A 13,149-nucleotide genomic window follows, 5' to 3' on the forward strand; every position below is an offset into this window, starting at 1 on the left:
TTCATTTGGTATGTTTTTCTGTTTTGTTTTTTTGTTTTTTTTTTTTTTCTTGCTCAAACTGCAGTGTAACAAGGCCTTGATAAAAGGATCACATGCAGACTTAATGAAAATATCCTTTGAAGAAGACTAAAAATGGATACATCTTGCGCAATTTTTTGACGTATTGATTTTTAAGAGAAGGATAGATGAAAGATTAATTATAGCTGAATGTGTCAAAGGCCAATGCATGTTACGTGGGTAGCTTAAATTCATGAAATAGGCCAGTATGAGTGCTATTAATAGTTTCACTGTTGATTTAGTTTTATTCAAGCGTCATACGTAGTGGTTTGTCAATTTTATTCCGAGTTTTCATCTGAGGAAGGTTCCAACAAATGGCACTTTGCGTGCAGCAAAACTTATCAGGGTCTAAAAATAAAACACTCATTCGGAAATCTTCCAAAGAGGGTCCATACTTGAGACCCTACACATGCGGTTGCGTGATTGTAAATAATATATAGATCATTTACAAAAGGGGTCAAAAATGCCATCAGTGGTTTTACAATAGAAGTCACCTTGTGGCTTTCTGGAATATTAAATTTACATCAGGCTGGCGTCAGTTTTGTGTTGTAAACTAAAAACACATTATCTAAGTTGCTTCCCGACAAGCCTGTTTGAGACTCCGAGTATTGTAACCAAGTCGATTTGCAAGTTACCTTCCCACGATAAATAAATAGACAACAGATAAAAATCACACCAAAGACAGAATTATGGTTTAAATTAGCCCGTCTAAGCAGTGATCCACATCACTGACTAATTGGGATGAGCAAAAATTTACGGGGGGTTAATCAAAGTCTCAGGGTATCAATTGAATAACACGTAAAAACGGTGCGCAGTTTTCGGTTCCACCTACCGTAATTGTGAACAATTATTTCGGACTGTTTATCGCACACAATGAAACACACTCACGAGGTAATTAAATACTATTGCTCAAGTGTTGAGTTGCTAAAAACAAGAAATACAGTGTGAGACCAAGACGAGCTCGAGTGAACTCTTGAAATGGAATCTCTCAGGTAAGCTTATCATTTTAAAAATCATTGATACATTAAGGAAACAGTACGTTCTGCCTCATCGGCAAAATAAGTCAACGCAACCTCGTAAGATTGTAGGCCATTAGTTCTAAGCTGACTAATCATTGCTACATTGACCGAAAAAATTCCATGAATCTCCTTTAAAATAATTTCCTGAAGATAGAACTTGCACAAGTTTATATAAATCATATGAATACACCTTTATCATTCGTTAGCACATGGGGGAGCCGTCTAATTGTTTTCCTTACTTTAAATTACAATATAAATGAACTCTATGACGGTACGATCGACTTAAATGTTGCTGGACGGTCCTACAAATGTGATCAGAGATAAACTATTGCTTGATTTGACCGAGAACCACACGCTGTAAAGGGTAATCGAAGAACTACATTTGGTGTCTCTCTTCGTTTATCACCTTACATAGCAGATGAACTCAACGTTTTCCGCTTCAATCATATATGAGACAAACTTCCAGTAGCAATATAATTTCAAAGCAAAGGAAAATTGCAAGTAACCGTCGCAAAAGAAAGTTAAGGGTGAGTTGTTTGCTATAAGGAAGTGTTATTAGGAAGAGTGGATAGTAAAAATCAGCCGATTGCTGTAGGGTATTTTTTGTTGATGTTCTCGTAGTAGACATGGTCACAAATGCAGCGACTGACCTCCATGGAAGCCTAGACACCTTCGAATGGTAACATCAGATTAGATCCTAGGGTTGTCTTCCAGGAAGCAATCTTTATTGCGATAAGTGACAGTATATCTATATCACAAAATTACACAACAACGTGCGAGTGTTACAAGTTTCCGATAAAAAGTAAATTTTTGAAAGTGCTCACGCCATTAAGTGAAGTGGAGCTCCCTAAATCAGACTCAAAACTAATGCTTGCACTGCTGTGTTTCGCATGAGTCATAATCATATTTGTTGATTCTTCAAGGTTTAGTTCAGTGAAAGTAATCCTAGCTCGGCCGTAGACTTTCGAACGCCGCTTCTCATTCATAAGGGGTATATTTATAGACAGCATAAATTATTCATATCACGAAGTTGTCACGTATAAAAGTATAAAAAAAGGACATTAGTAATTACCGCGTCGGTGACTACTACCTCAGTATGATTATGTCCAAATTCTTATTTACGTTTACCTCTCCAACTCCAAATGCAAAATCTAGCTACTTCTACATCCAGGTTGTCAACAAAATAAACATCTCAAAACATCGTTTCCGGCCCTTTAATAACTCAGTGCTTTAGATCACAAACCGTTCCCCTTAAATGGAATAAAATTGAACAATAAACACGGCTAGATTACTCACATCTAACTCTTACATCGTACTTTGATCTAAAGATCAACAAGCTTTAAAAAAAGAAGATCATTAATCTATCTACTGTGTCTATTTAACATAAAGACATTCTCCTTCGTGTCATATGTTCAATCACATCGCCAACTCTGGTGTTCACCAGGGTTTCTTATTTGGCCCGATACCTATACGTATCATTATCCGCCATGATCTTCCTCTGTGTCTGAAGTCCAAATAGGATTTATGACGAACATACTCCACAGCTCGTTCTCTCGATTAATCATTCGACTCTGCCAAAATTCAAAATTGATTGCAACAGATACTTAACTGCTGAAAATCTCACCTTATTTTTGTTGAACCTTTCAGTAAAGATAGGAGCTATATTTCTTTCCCCAACCACCACATTGATTCAAGATCGCTAATTTCAAAGAGAAGAAGGGCTCAAATCGACTAATTCTTTTATTATAACCATTAATTTACCACAAAGGCATCCCTACAAGTGTTTCGATGTATTGAATTCATCTCTTGAGTTCTTCTTATCTATAAGAATGTACTCAAGATTCACAAATCCATGTTCATCCATTACTTAAGGTTCCTCTGTCCGAAAGTGGGAACCTATAGCTATGAGAAGGCCAAATGGAACTCTATATTTTAGACAGAAAAAGTAGTGTCCACCAAGCTCTGAATCTAAAGTACTTTACAGATTACTTCTCAGCCGGAGAGCCTACTTCATTTGCATTGGTCTACCAATTCAGTTGAAAGCAATGTCAAATTTTTCACCTTTTAAAACAACCATCTCTGGTAATAGCCATCAGCGCATTAAAAACGTTGTTTATCTCTTTTAATATCTTTAGGAAATGTGAATAAAGTAGTTTATGCGTCTCTGAAGTCCACTGCAGCAAAGGACTCTAGAACTGTGAACAACAACTATGAAGAAAGAGTGGAAGTGGAAATTGTGGGTCTCAGGGATGTTTATGAAAAGAAAACTAAGAAAGGACCCAAAGGCCTGGAATATCGCCTTGAAAACTCCAAAGTAACGGTAAAGGTGCATGCCGACCTGGAAATCACTAAAGTATTTGCATATGTAAAGAGGAGCGCCAGAGCTGCCATGAGAACACACGACAATAGAGGTAAGTTAAATGTTATGGCTATCTTGCAAGATTTTGAACATCTATTATCCCTCGCCCACTCCAATTTGTATATGCTTTAGAAAAATGAATACTGTTTGCATTTGAACAACAACCATTGGAGAAGAAACATGCTGACTCGATGATTTGGAACAGCAACTTATGTCTTGATATAAAGGATAAATCTGATGCAAGGAAATTTACCGCTCTTAAGTTAAGTTAAGTTTTGCATGATCTATCTAAATTATTGTGATGTTTTATTCAACCAGACAAGAACAGTAATTCTTGAATTCATTCCTTTCTCGTTGAAAAAGTATATAAAGAAATTGTCACTCGATCTGCCGATAAATCAATCAGTTTTTCATTGACTTACTTTGTCACGTTACACTAAACATCGCTGAGGATTGGTTCACCTACATACTTCGATATTTTGGCAAGGAATACATTCCTTTTATTCCTCTAGACATAATTACTTGTTAGAGCATGATAATCAGTACTTATTAAAATATGTCTGCATGAACAGTTAAATATGGTTGAAAGCATAGAAAGCGTAGGTTACAAGATTATAGAACAATTTTATGCGATTATTTACCAAAAACTCATTTTCGAAGATAGATTTCTTATGTAGGAAAGAAATGATTTCAGACTGATTGCTCCCTGAGACTTGTATTCAATGCCTCAGCAGTTCTAGTTTTGGAAGACCACTGTAATAAATGATTTATTAATCAGAAGTAAGAATCCTTATATTTTTTGCATTTGTTGGAAAGTGGATCTGAATGATTGCTATTTGATAAGTATTCCAGGAGACACGTCGTTTTTTTTTGTGTGTAGTTTTTTGATCATGCCAAAAAATACCTTGTTCACTGCGTATTACGTCCTTGTTTAACTTCATATGAAAATCAGGTGCCGTTGAACTTACAGTCAGTATTTTGGAAAAGGAGAAGAAGCGTCAAATTATTTCTGTAGATCTCGGTTCAGTTTACAATAACCAAGCGGAAGACAGCTTCTATTGGTTGGAGAAGGCGGATGTCACTGAGCGGAACAAATGGGAAGTAACTCTCAAGATAGATTTAATTTCTGGACTGACAGCCAGTGTGACATCCACACCATTTCGAGTAACGACGAAAGTGAACTACAAGAGAAACATCAAAGGTAACTGAACTATTTGGCGTTCTCTATTCCTATTTATCGATAATAAAGTGTCAATCTAGTAAGTATTATATCTCTCAGTGCTGCTGTTTGAGTCAAGATGTGATACTTTGATACACCAACAATGTGGATAAGCTATGTCTCTCAAACATCTCGTGGTGGCTAAAGACACGGTGTCTTTTGCCACCACAAAAGCGACATCTTGAATATACCATGAGAACTCGATAAAATATGTAAAGGTATATACGCTTCCTTTATCTTATCAGTTCAAATCTTTACACTTGTACATCTATCATAAAATAAGTACTGATTCTTTCGGATAAAGCCTATTATGTGCAATCCATGATTAAAAAGAGTCTATAGCTAAAAGCGCAGCTCCAGTTGGTTAATGTCATTGCTCCTTTCTTTATTAGAACTCCTAACTGGTTTTTATAGGGTTTATTCATGGCAATTCTGGGCCAAGCCTTTATTCAAATAGAAGGAGTGGGGAAGTCAAGTACTCTGGAGAAGTGTTTTCCAAAGTATATCAGCTAGAGCATTAAAGAAATTATGACTACAGGATAAGACGTTTCAAAATTTCAATTTCATAATTGATGTTTCTGACAACATTCTCTTTTAAATTATTGGATAAAAACGCCATCATGCTTTCTAACTAATGGTAATGCATTTCAGTAAACTTCAGAAAAATATTAATCGGTACATTTTCTTTTCATTTGTCAGATTATACCTGTGTCAGTAAAGTGCAAAACCTCAGTTGTATTGTCATTAGATCGAACCAGGCTTCGTTAGACAATGATCATTTTGGTGATGATGTATTTCTTGGAAGCAATGAAATGGAGAAGAGTAAGTTGAAGGGAGGATTTTTTTTCATTTGCATGTAGAAAACCAGTTTTACTCATAATTCACATTGATCTAATACTATTATACCATACCTGAAAAGAAAACGACCGGGAAGAAATTTCAACTGACTTTTGATGTAGCCAGAAAGAGAGGCCTTAGCCAAAGACACAGCAAATCCGAACTCCTTCAGTTTGAACTTAACTGTGCCTCTTAGGTCTCATTAAGAGATGAAAAATGAATTTCCTTGTAAACATTCCCTATTTCCAGGAGATCGCGATGTGTAGGAGGTACTCTTTGGATAGCTTGAAAAGAAATGTCAATTTCGTTCATAATAGTGAGTTGGCAATACTATGGTTGGGAGGTTGATCTAAGTAAGAGCATAACTACCTGCATCAATCTCTCCTATTCATGCACTTTTTCAGAAAATTTCGGGTAAATCGAAGACACAGGGGCAATGAAGGATGATAAAGACGATGATCAGTTGACTCAAAATCTATTGTGTTTTAAACTCGATGAAGCAGAGGACTGGTTGTCGATAGATTCTTCGAACACCGAGAATGATTCAGGCTCAGTATCAATCCCTCTAACACAAGAGAGAATCATACTGCAACCAAATACAATTCTGCAGAGACCCACGGTAAGGAGTGTAAGATATCAACAGGGTTTCCTTTACCAAAGGTGGCTACTTTATGGCTCACGAAAATTTCAATGTGAATTTTTATATGCTATCATTATTATTTTGGCGGAAATTTCGCACCAAATAAACCATGGTTTAACGGATGGTTTGAAAAACATAAAAAAAATTGAGCTGTTCCAAATGTAAGCCTTGATTTCATAATTATTTCAGCTTAAAAAACGCAAGGGACCAAGTTTACCAAAACACCTCTGTCTTGAATTACTTCTGAATTAAAAATTGAAACTTAAAAGGGAAACCTAGTGGAGCCAGAGACACTTTTCACCTACAAATCAAAAGTTCCATCTTTTGTTGCCAAAAGAAAAGATGACTACTGTCCTTTCAGCTAAAATTCATAACTAAAACATCGGTGAGGAGTCATAAATAAATCTAAAGATGCTTCCCAAACCCTTGATCAGACTCGTGAGATTTCTATTGACAATCCCTATTTTGATTCCCTATATCGGTGGACACTCTGCGACGAGGGAAGACAAACTTTGGTCCAGAAGATGTGTACAATTTAAAATCGATAAAATTTTGTCATATATTTCTAAAAAACACCCCCTAAAATTTTTTTCTTTGGGTGTTTTTATTATTTCTTTGGTTCGTCTTTGGGGAGGGAAAACACTATAGTTGTTGTGCTGACGGAAAACAATAACAAAAATTTGAAAACTTTTGGCTTTGTAAGATTTCTTTTTCATAAATAAATTGAGAAAATAACTCCCTCACTTTAAGCCGTACAATGAGTAAACAAAAGTCAATGATCGAATGTGTTTATTGCACTTTCAGCTTGCATCATATTTCAATCAGAAATCAGAGATTAGTTGCGTTGTGGAGCAACCTGAGCTTCTTGGTTTACTAAAGCTGGTGAGAAAGCGAACCATCGGAGAGAACGCAGCCACTAAACAAGAAAAGAAAACCAAGAGAAACAAGTCTTTACTTGTTGAAAACTATGCATGGGCTTGTGGGTACTGTTTTTTCGAACGTCGTAAAAAATCAACAATTAGGGCGCATTTGATTCAAGGAGTTTGTCAAAGATCAAGATTACAAAGACGACAGTCTAAGAAACGTCGTTCCTTTTCAGCGAGAGGACGTCGTTGAAGTGGTGGCGTGGAAAATTCTAACCTCGAAAAAATCAAAGCACGGTCAAAATCCTTGTAAAGAAATGCACATAAAACTTCAGAAAGTTGAACTTCTGAAATTATATATAAAATGTAAATTATAATATTTGTCTACTTTAACAATAATAACAACAAAGGGTTTAATGCAGAACCTTGTGATACACCACAAGTCGTCATGGTCTTTCCAGAAATATATGAACCAAACCGTGTTGTTTGAGTCTGGTCTTGTAGGTAGGACGAACTTCATTTGTTTGTTATTCCGCAATAACCATAATACATAATGGTTAATTTTGTCAAGGTGGATAGCATGATGAACTGAAACAAAAGTATTCTTTACGTCTATTAAAAACAGCCAAACAAATTACAAGTTTCTTCATATTTCTCTGAATGGTCTTTTCTATGGAAACAATTGCTGCTTGATTTGAGTGTTCTTCTCGAAACTCCCGTTAAAAGGGATTAATTCATCCTCTTTATTGATAAAGTAAAGACAATTTTAGAGTCTGTGCGCCGACGTATTGTTGGAAAGAACAAAAAGTTTCATACGACTTGAAACTAGAATAATGGGTTTAAAAGAAACTGAGAAGAATGAGTTGGGTGCTTTACATTTGCCGGTTAAGAATTCATCGAAAGAGTTTGGAGTTGGAGGTACTCATTTTGTTTATTTTTGTCCCACAGTTTCCAAAAGGGTGCACCGAGACTAATGGGTAAAGTCATTATTTTTTAAATCCCTAAGAGCGTAGGTAGATTGAAAAAAGTCAAACTTAAAATTTCCGTTGAAAACTGTGGGTTGTGGCGCATTTCCGTTTATTAAAACTTTGTAAACTGTTCGCTACGTATATTGATAATGCAAAACTGGACGAGTTGATTGATCAGGTTAACTGGATTTCACTTGCTCAGGATTGTTTACAAAAATACCATCGACATGAGTGGCCGCACGTAGTGGCTAATCATCGGTAGAAATGATGTGGTAGCTTTGGCGAGCCACCAAGAAATCCGAGCTTTAACGAGGCCTCACATTTTAACAGGTCGACGATAGAATTTCTTAAACTGAATATACAGGGTTGATTAAGTTTGACTAAACTTTTCAATGTTTCCTTCAAAGTCGTTTTAAAACGGTCCAGAGAGTCGCGTTTCTGCACATTAAACCAAAACCTATTATATATAATCCTCTTAACATGAGATATGTCAACCCACAAACATTGGAATGCTTCTGTCAGAAAGATGGTCTGAGGAGGTATTTTATAGATAAACATTCCTACAACTCCAGAGGGCGTATTCAAATTTAAAACCTGGTATTCTTAATAGCAATTGACAGGATATGAATTGATAATTCACACTACTCTAATAATGTTAAAATGGAAGTTTGGTTCATCCAAACGAGTAAGTTTGAATGTTTTCAAAAATTTTTAATCATATATTCCGATACGACCTCTGATAACTTGCTTTTGTATCAGCTATTCAATGAATTGATGTTTAAAGTAAAGATCATCATCATGTCTTGCATTCAAGCTTAGTAAATCGAAGTCGTATAAGGTGGATAATTTATCGGAACCTTGTGATACACTAAAGTCCTCAAAGTTATTCTAGAAACATGCGGACCAATTAGTGTTGTTTGGGTCCGGTATTGCAGGTAGGACGAAAGCCACTTGTTTATTATCCAGCAAAAACCATGGTTCATAATGGTGAAGTTTGTCAAATAGGATAGCATGATCTACTGAATCGAACGTTTCCTGTACGTCTGTAGAAACACATCACATTAGGCGTTTGACCATATTTCTCTGAATAGTTTTGCTCTGTTATTACTCGCATGTTGGGTTTAGTGCCATTGATTACTATTGTGTTATATGAATTTTGACATAAATATTTCTTTACACTGAGTCATTTAGAAGAGCACTACATTCTTGCTATAAATTAAGCAACGTACTTATCCATTCCGGCGGTTAGTTGTCATTTGGAGCAGGAGGGATGGTAGATTCATTCATCCTCAGGTTATCCATATCTTTTTTTACAGTCATTTCATTAGAGCCTTCCTTTCAGACGCAGAAGGATTGCAGATTCCACTGCCCAAACTACTAGTAAATGTAGTTCATATTACGTTTCTTTTGCTAAATATAGCAGTTACAGCAGGCGGAGAGAAGACATAATTGAATCGAAGTGGGTTAGCCAAGAGCATCCGCTGTAAATTGGTTTGAATTGATTGTATTTTAGCTTCTACAACAATAAGATTTCTGAGATAATTTTAAGTCTCACTGTTCCCACCGAAGTTTCCATCCTACTTAATTCTTTGTAGAGCCCTCAGTAAGCATCGAGCTTGTCAATACTTCTTTGAGAAGTTGGGTGCCATCTTGTCCTTAAACTCATTAGCAGCCGTATAAACGTTTTTCTTTTGGGAACTTACTTTCAAGAAGATGTACGACGCGTGGTCGTGCCAATGCAGTCTTGTAGTTCTGAGGTCAAATCACTTAAATTCACCCAAAATCTTGGGTAAACCACTGTAAATTGTGAACATTTTTCCAAAATAAGAGAGAATTTAAAGATCGTCTAAAAAGGGGAAATGAATAAGTTCCTAACGCCCTTTGGAGGTGTAGGAATGTTTTTCGATGAAACGCTTCCATTAAATATTCTAAGGAAAAACCGCTAATGATGCATTCCAAACTATGTGGGTTGGATTTTCTTTGAAAAAACAAAAAAGTAATTGTTTTCGTGTACAGACAATATAAATCTCTAGACCATGTCACATCTATTTTAAAGAAAGTACTGGAAAATTTTCGTCAATCAGAAAACAACTCTGTATGCTAGGAGATTTTAACAACGACACATTAAAATATGCGTCCTCTCGCCACGGTTTCTGGGTGGCTCTCTAAATTCAAAGCTACTGTCTCATTCTTTCTATTGATAAGCTAAGTCGATCGTTTCAGTATAATTGAGCCACGTCTACCGATAGTATTTTTGTGAACAATTCTGAGCAATTTCAATTCAGTGCAAACTTGATTACTGACCTAAGAGGTCATTTCACCCAACCTTTCATAATAAAATTAGTTAAGCGAAAAGTCTTGAAAGTTTCAAAAACCGAGGTTGCCAATTACAAATAGTTTTTGACGGGAAGTTATAGTTATGAATTTTCTCAAGTTTATTGCAGTAGTACTCATTCCAGTGCAGCTGTTTTCTTGGAGACATTTGCAAGAGTTTGGAGTAGCTAACATGCTGGTCTACGAACTCGTTTCCATTCAATGATAAGTCAATGCACTGTTAGATATCTCAATCGATAGGTGAGAGAAATACGAATGGAATGAACGTCACCAACTAAAAACACTTTCAGTATTTCCATATGCTTACCACGCACTACTCGCCGCTTGATTACAAATAATAACACACTAGTCTCAGAGCATAACTGATGTAAATAACAGGAAATCATGCTTTCAACTTTGTAGTTAAACTTTTGTTTTGTGATGAGAAGATTGAGGCAGTTAATGCGTATGGATGGTTCTCGCTTCATTGCTAAATCCCAGAGCTATCTTTTTGTAAGTGGTTGTTATACTAATCGGTATCGCACATTCAAACGAGAAACACCTACTCATGACCTATTCAAGAAAACAGTTATGTTACATGAGTAGAACGCTTCTTTGTGCAGAACGCATATCTGCATCACAACTTATATAAAACTGGAGGCTTTGAGGAACGATAACTCGGGCTCAGCGAGCAGAAAAGTTCCAACAATTTTTGATAAATTGGATACCCAATTTATCATAAAGATGATTTCAATTTGTATGACTGCTTATAAAATATTTGAATTCCAGTAACTCCATGGTGAGATGACAGAGTAACGTAATGAATAAAGTGCTATTGTAGAACATAGCCTATTGTCACAGTTATATCAAATGCTATATATAGTGTTACTTTCTTTCTCATTGTCCCTTGTTATGTCAGATTTGGTAATATGTACCCCTTTGAATTCAAACACAGCAGTAGATTGATATAAATTCTGAAAGTATTGAACTAAGTTTTGCATGGATGGCAAATCTAATAGTACACACATCCCTTGAAGATTGTTGTTGCTTGAGAGTCAAACACTTTGAAATTACCATTATCAGCTCAGTAAATAATAACAACAGCATTACATCGTACAGTTAAAATGAATGTTGTGTACTGTTGTGATATCAGTTATTCAAAACTTCTCTCTCCAGGGAAACACAGTACTGACATCCCTCAATCGGAGCTTCATCGTGTACATTACCAGTTTAGCTTTCACAATATTCAAAGTTGTAATTTTCTTTCAACACTATAAACATTGTTGTCATTGTTGGCAGTTCCGTTAGCATCAAAAAAGACTGTCTGGCTAATTGTGACAAACTAGAATACAATTTATTTCCAACATTCAACATTATTCATAACTTGTATTAAGTCATCAGGACAGCTTATTCCCTTCATATCGTAGTATATTAAAGCACACAAACTCATTATAACACAATGTTGTCCAGCATTTTTTCGAATACAGCAACATTAGGGTCAACATTGTGCTTATCAAAACCAGGTTTTTGTGTATATCAGTGCAGTGCAGACCTTGCAGGCCTTTATAGATTATGCTAGCATAATTTGAGCAAACTGGCATAATTTCCGCCAAGTAGCAATGGTGGCATAATTCGTATATTTTGATAATTATCGGATCAGTTTTGATGCTACAATTTGATCATTGTTCATCTCTACTCCCAGGCACTTCGTAACGTTATTCGATGTTTTAAGTTTTAGTTCAAGTTGTAGCATTTGTAGTTCACTGTGAATCACTGAGCAGCGTCGGAAACGGTCTGAGCCCGGGTCTGGGGTGCACCGGAATCGGAAGTCACATTGAAGGCCATGTATAGTCTAGTACTAGTATGCATGTTAACATGAACCACATGTTTATTTGAATTTCATTGTGGATTTGTGGCGTTTCTCTCTGGTAGACCAACGGCTTCTAATAAAAAATGCATTTTTTGGACTTATTTGCAATTTTTTCAAAGAGCATAATCTTAAAAAAAGGGGCATAATTTGGAAAAAAGAGCATAATTTTAGCACAATTTCGCCAAGAAAAAGCAATGCTACTAGCATAATATGTTACTTTTATCAGCATAATCTATAAAGGCCTAAGAGCCTTTTAGTTGTACCTGGTACAATTACCTATGTGAGATGCATTCGTGTATTCTCTTATTGGCAAATTGCATGAAAAAACATGCAAGTAGTTGACATTCTTCTTTGCATGGACAGTTGTGGTCCCCTTTCTTTTGTGACTGAACTTTATTAAATACTACCGTTTTCAAATGGGTTAAATTTCTTTCTCACTTTTCCCGCCGGCTAGCTACAATCCTAGCATGGAGTTTATTCCTTTTCTTGCGAATTCTTGCATATTTCCTAAAGCGATATACTTTGGAACCCGTTGGTGTGTTTTTACTTATACAGGTCCCACAAAACTTTGCTTTTCTTAGATAGACGTCCAAATTTTTTCAGTGGTGTACTATCTGGTTCACGAGTTCGTCGAAAAACCGTGGCATTCACATGCAACACGATTACACTTATAATACACGTGTTTGTATAATGGATCTGAATTCTTCCACTTTTATTGTCACCATAGCATCATTATGCTTGTGTACATTACTGTTTGATCGATAACTTTGTCGAGTATGTTACATTCCTCAAGACCATTTAAGCTTAAAATACTTTCTAAAGAGTATAAAGAACTCTTCAAATATTAGCTTGCACCAATATTAACGAACACGTGTAAAATGCTTACTGTGATTTTAAACGCAATATCGAATTTACTTTACAAGCATTTAACACGACAAAAAGAAGCAAAGAAATCAAGATAATCAGCGAGAAAGCAACGTACACGAAATAAGTACTCAGTTTCC

General features: G+C 35.9%; 1 protein-coding gene and 1 long non-coding RNA gene across 3 annotated transcripts; one reads left to right on the plus strand and one right to left on the minus strand.

Moving 5' to 3' along the window:
* The first annotated feature begins 768 nt into the window (after window positions 1-768).
* Window positions 769-7,628, plus strand: LOC148732740 (uncharacterized). Of its 2 annotated transcripts, XM_088758885.1 has the most exons (6): window positions 769-1,049; window positions 3,212-3,487; window positions 4,388-4,636; window positions 5,354-5,476; window positions 5,896-6,110; window positions 6,936-7,628. In XM_088758885.1, the coding sequence occupies exons 2-5, from the start codon at window positions 3,466-3,468 to the stop codon at window positions 5,907-5,909; spliced, it is 408 nt and encodes a 135-aa protein (XP_088615011.1). In that variant the 5' UTR covers window positions 769-1,049; window positions 3,212-3,465; the 3' UTR covers window positions 5,910-6,110; window positions 6,936-7,628. The 2 variants fall into 2 exon arrangements, with proteins under 2 accessions (XP_088615011.1, XP_088615010.1); XM_088758884.1 differs by lacking the exons at window positions 769-1,049; window positions 3,212-3,487; window positions 4,388-4,636; window positions 5,354-5,476 and having other exon boundaries at window positions 5,908-6,110.
* Window positions 7,348-9,899, minus strand: LOC148732741 (uncharacterized). Its single transcript, XR_016000734.1, has 2 exons — window positions 9,192-9,899; window positions 7,348-7,582 (listed from the first exon to the last, which is right to left on the minus strand). It is a non-coding gene; the product is annotated as an uncharacterized LOC148732741 (long non-coding RNA).
* Window positions 9,900-13,149: the final 3,250 nt, after the last annotated feature.

This window comes from Stylophora pistillata, chromosome 4, assembly GCF_964205215.1.
Source record: "Stylophora pistillata chromosome 4, jaStyPist1.2, whole genome shotgun sequence".
In the NCBI taxonomy this organism is placed as follows: Eukaryota; Metazoa; Cnidaria; class Anthozoa; order Scleractinia; family Pocilloporidae; genus Stylophora; species Stylophora pistillata.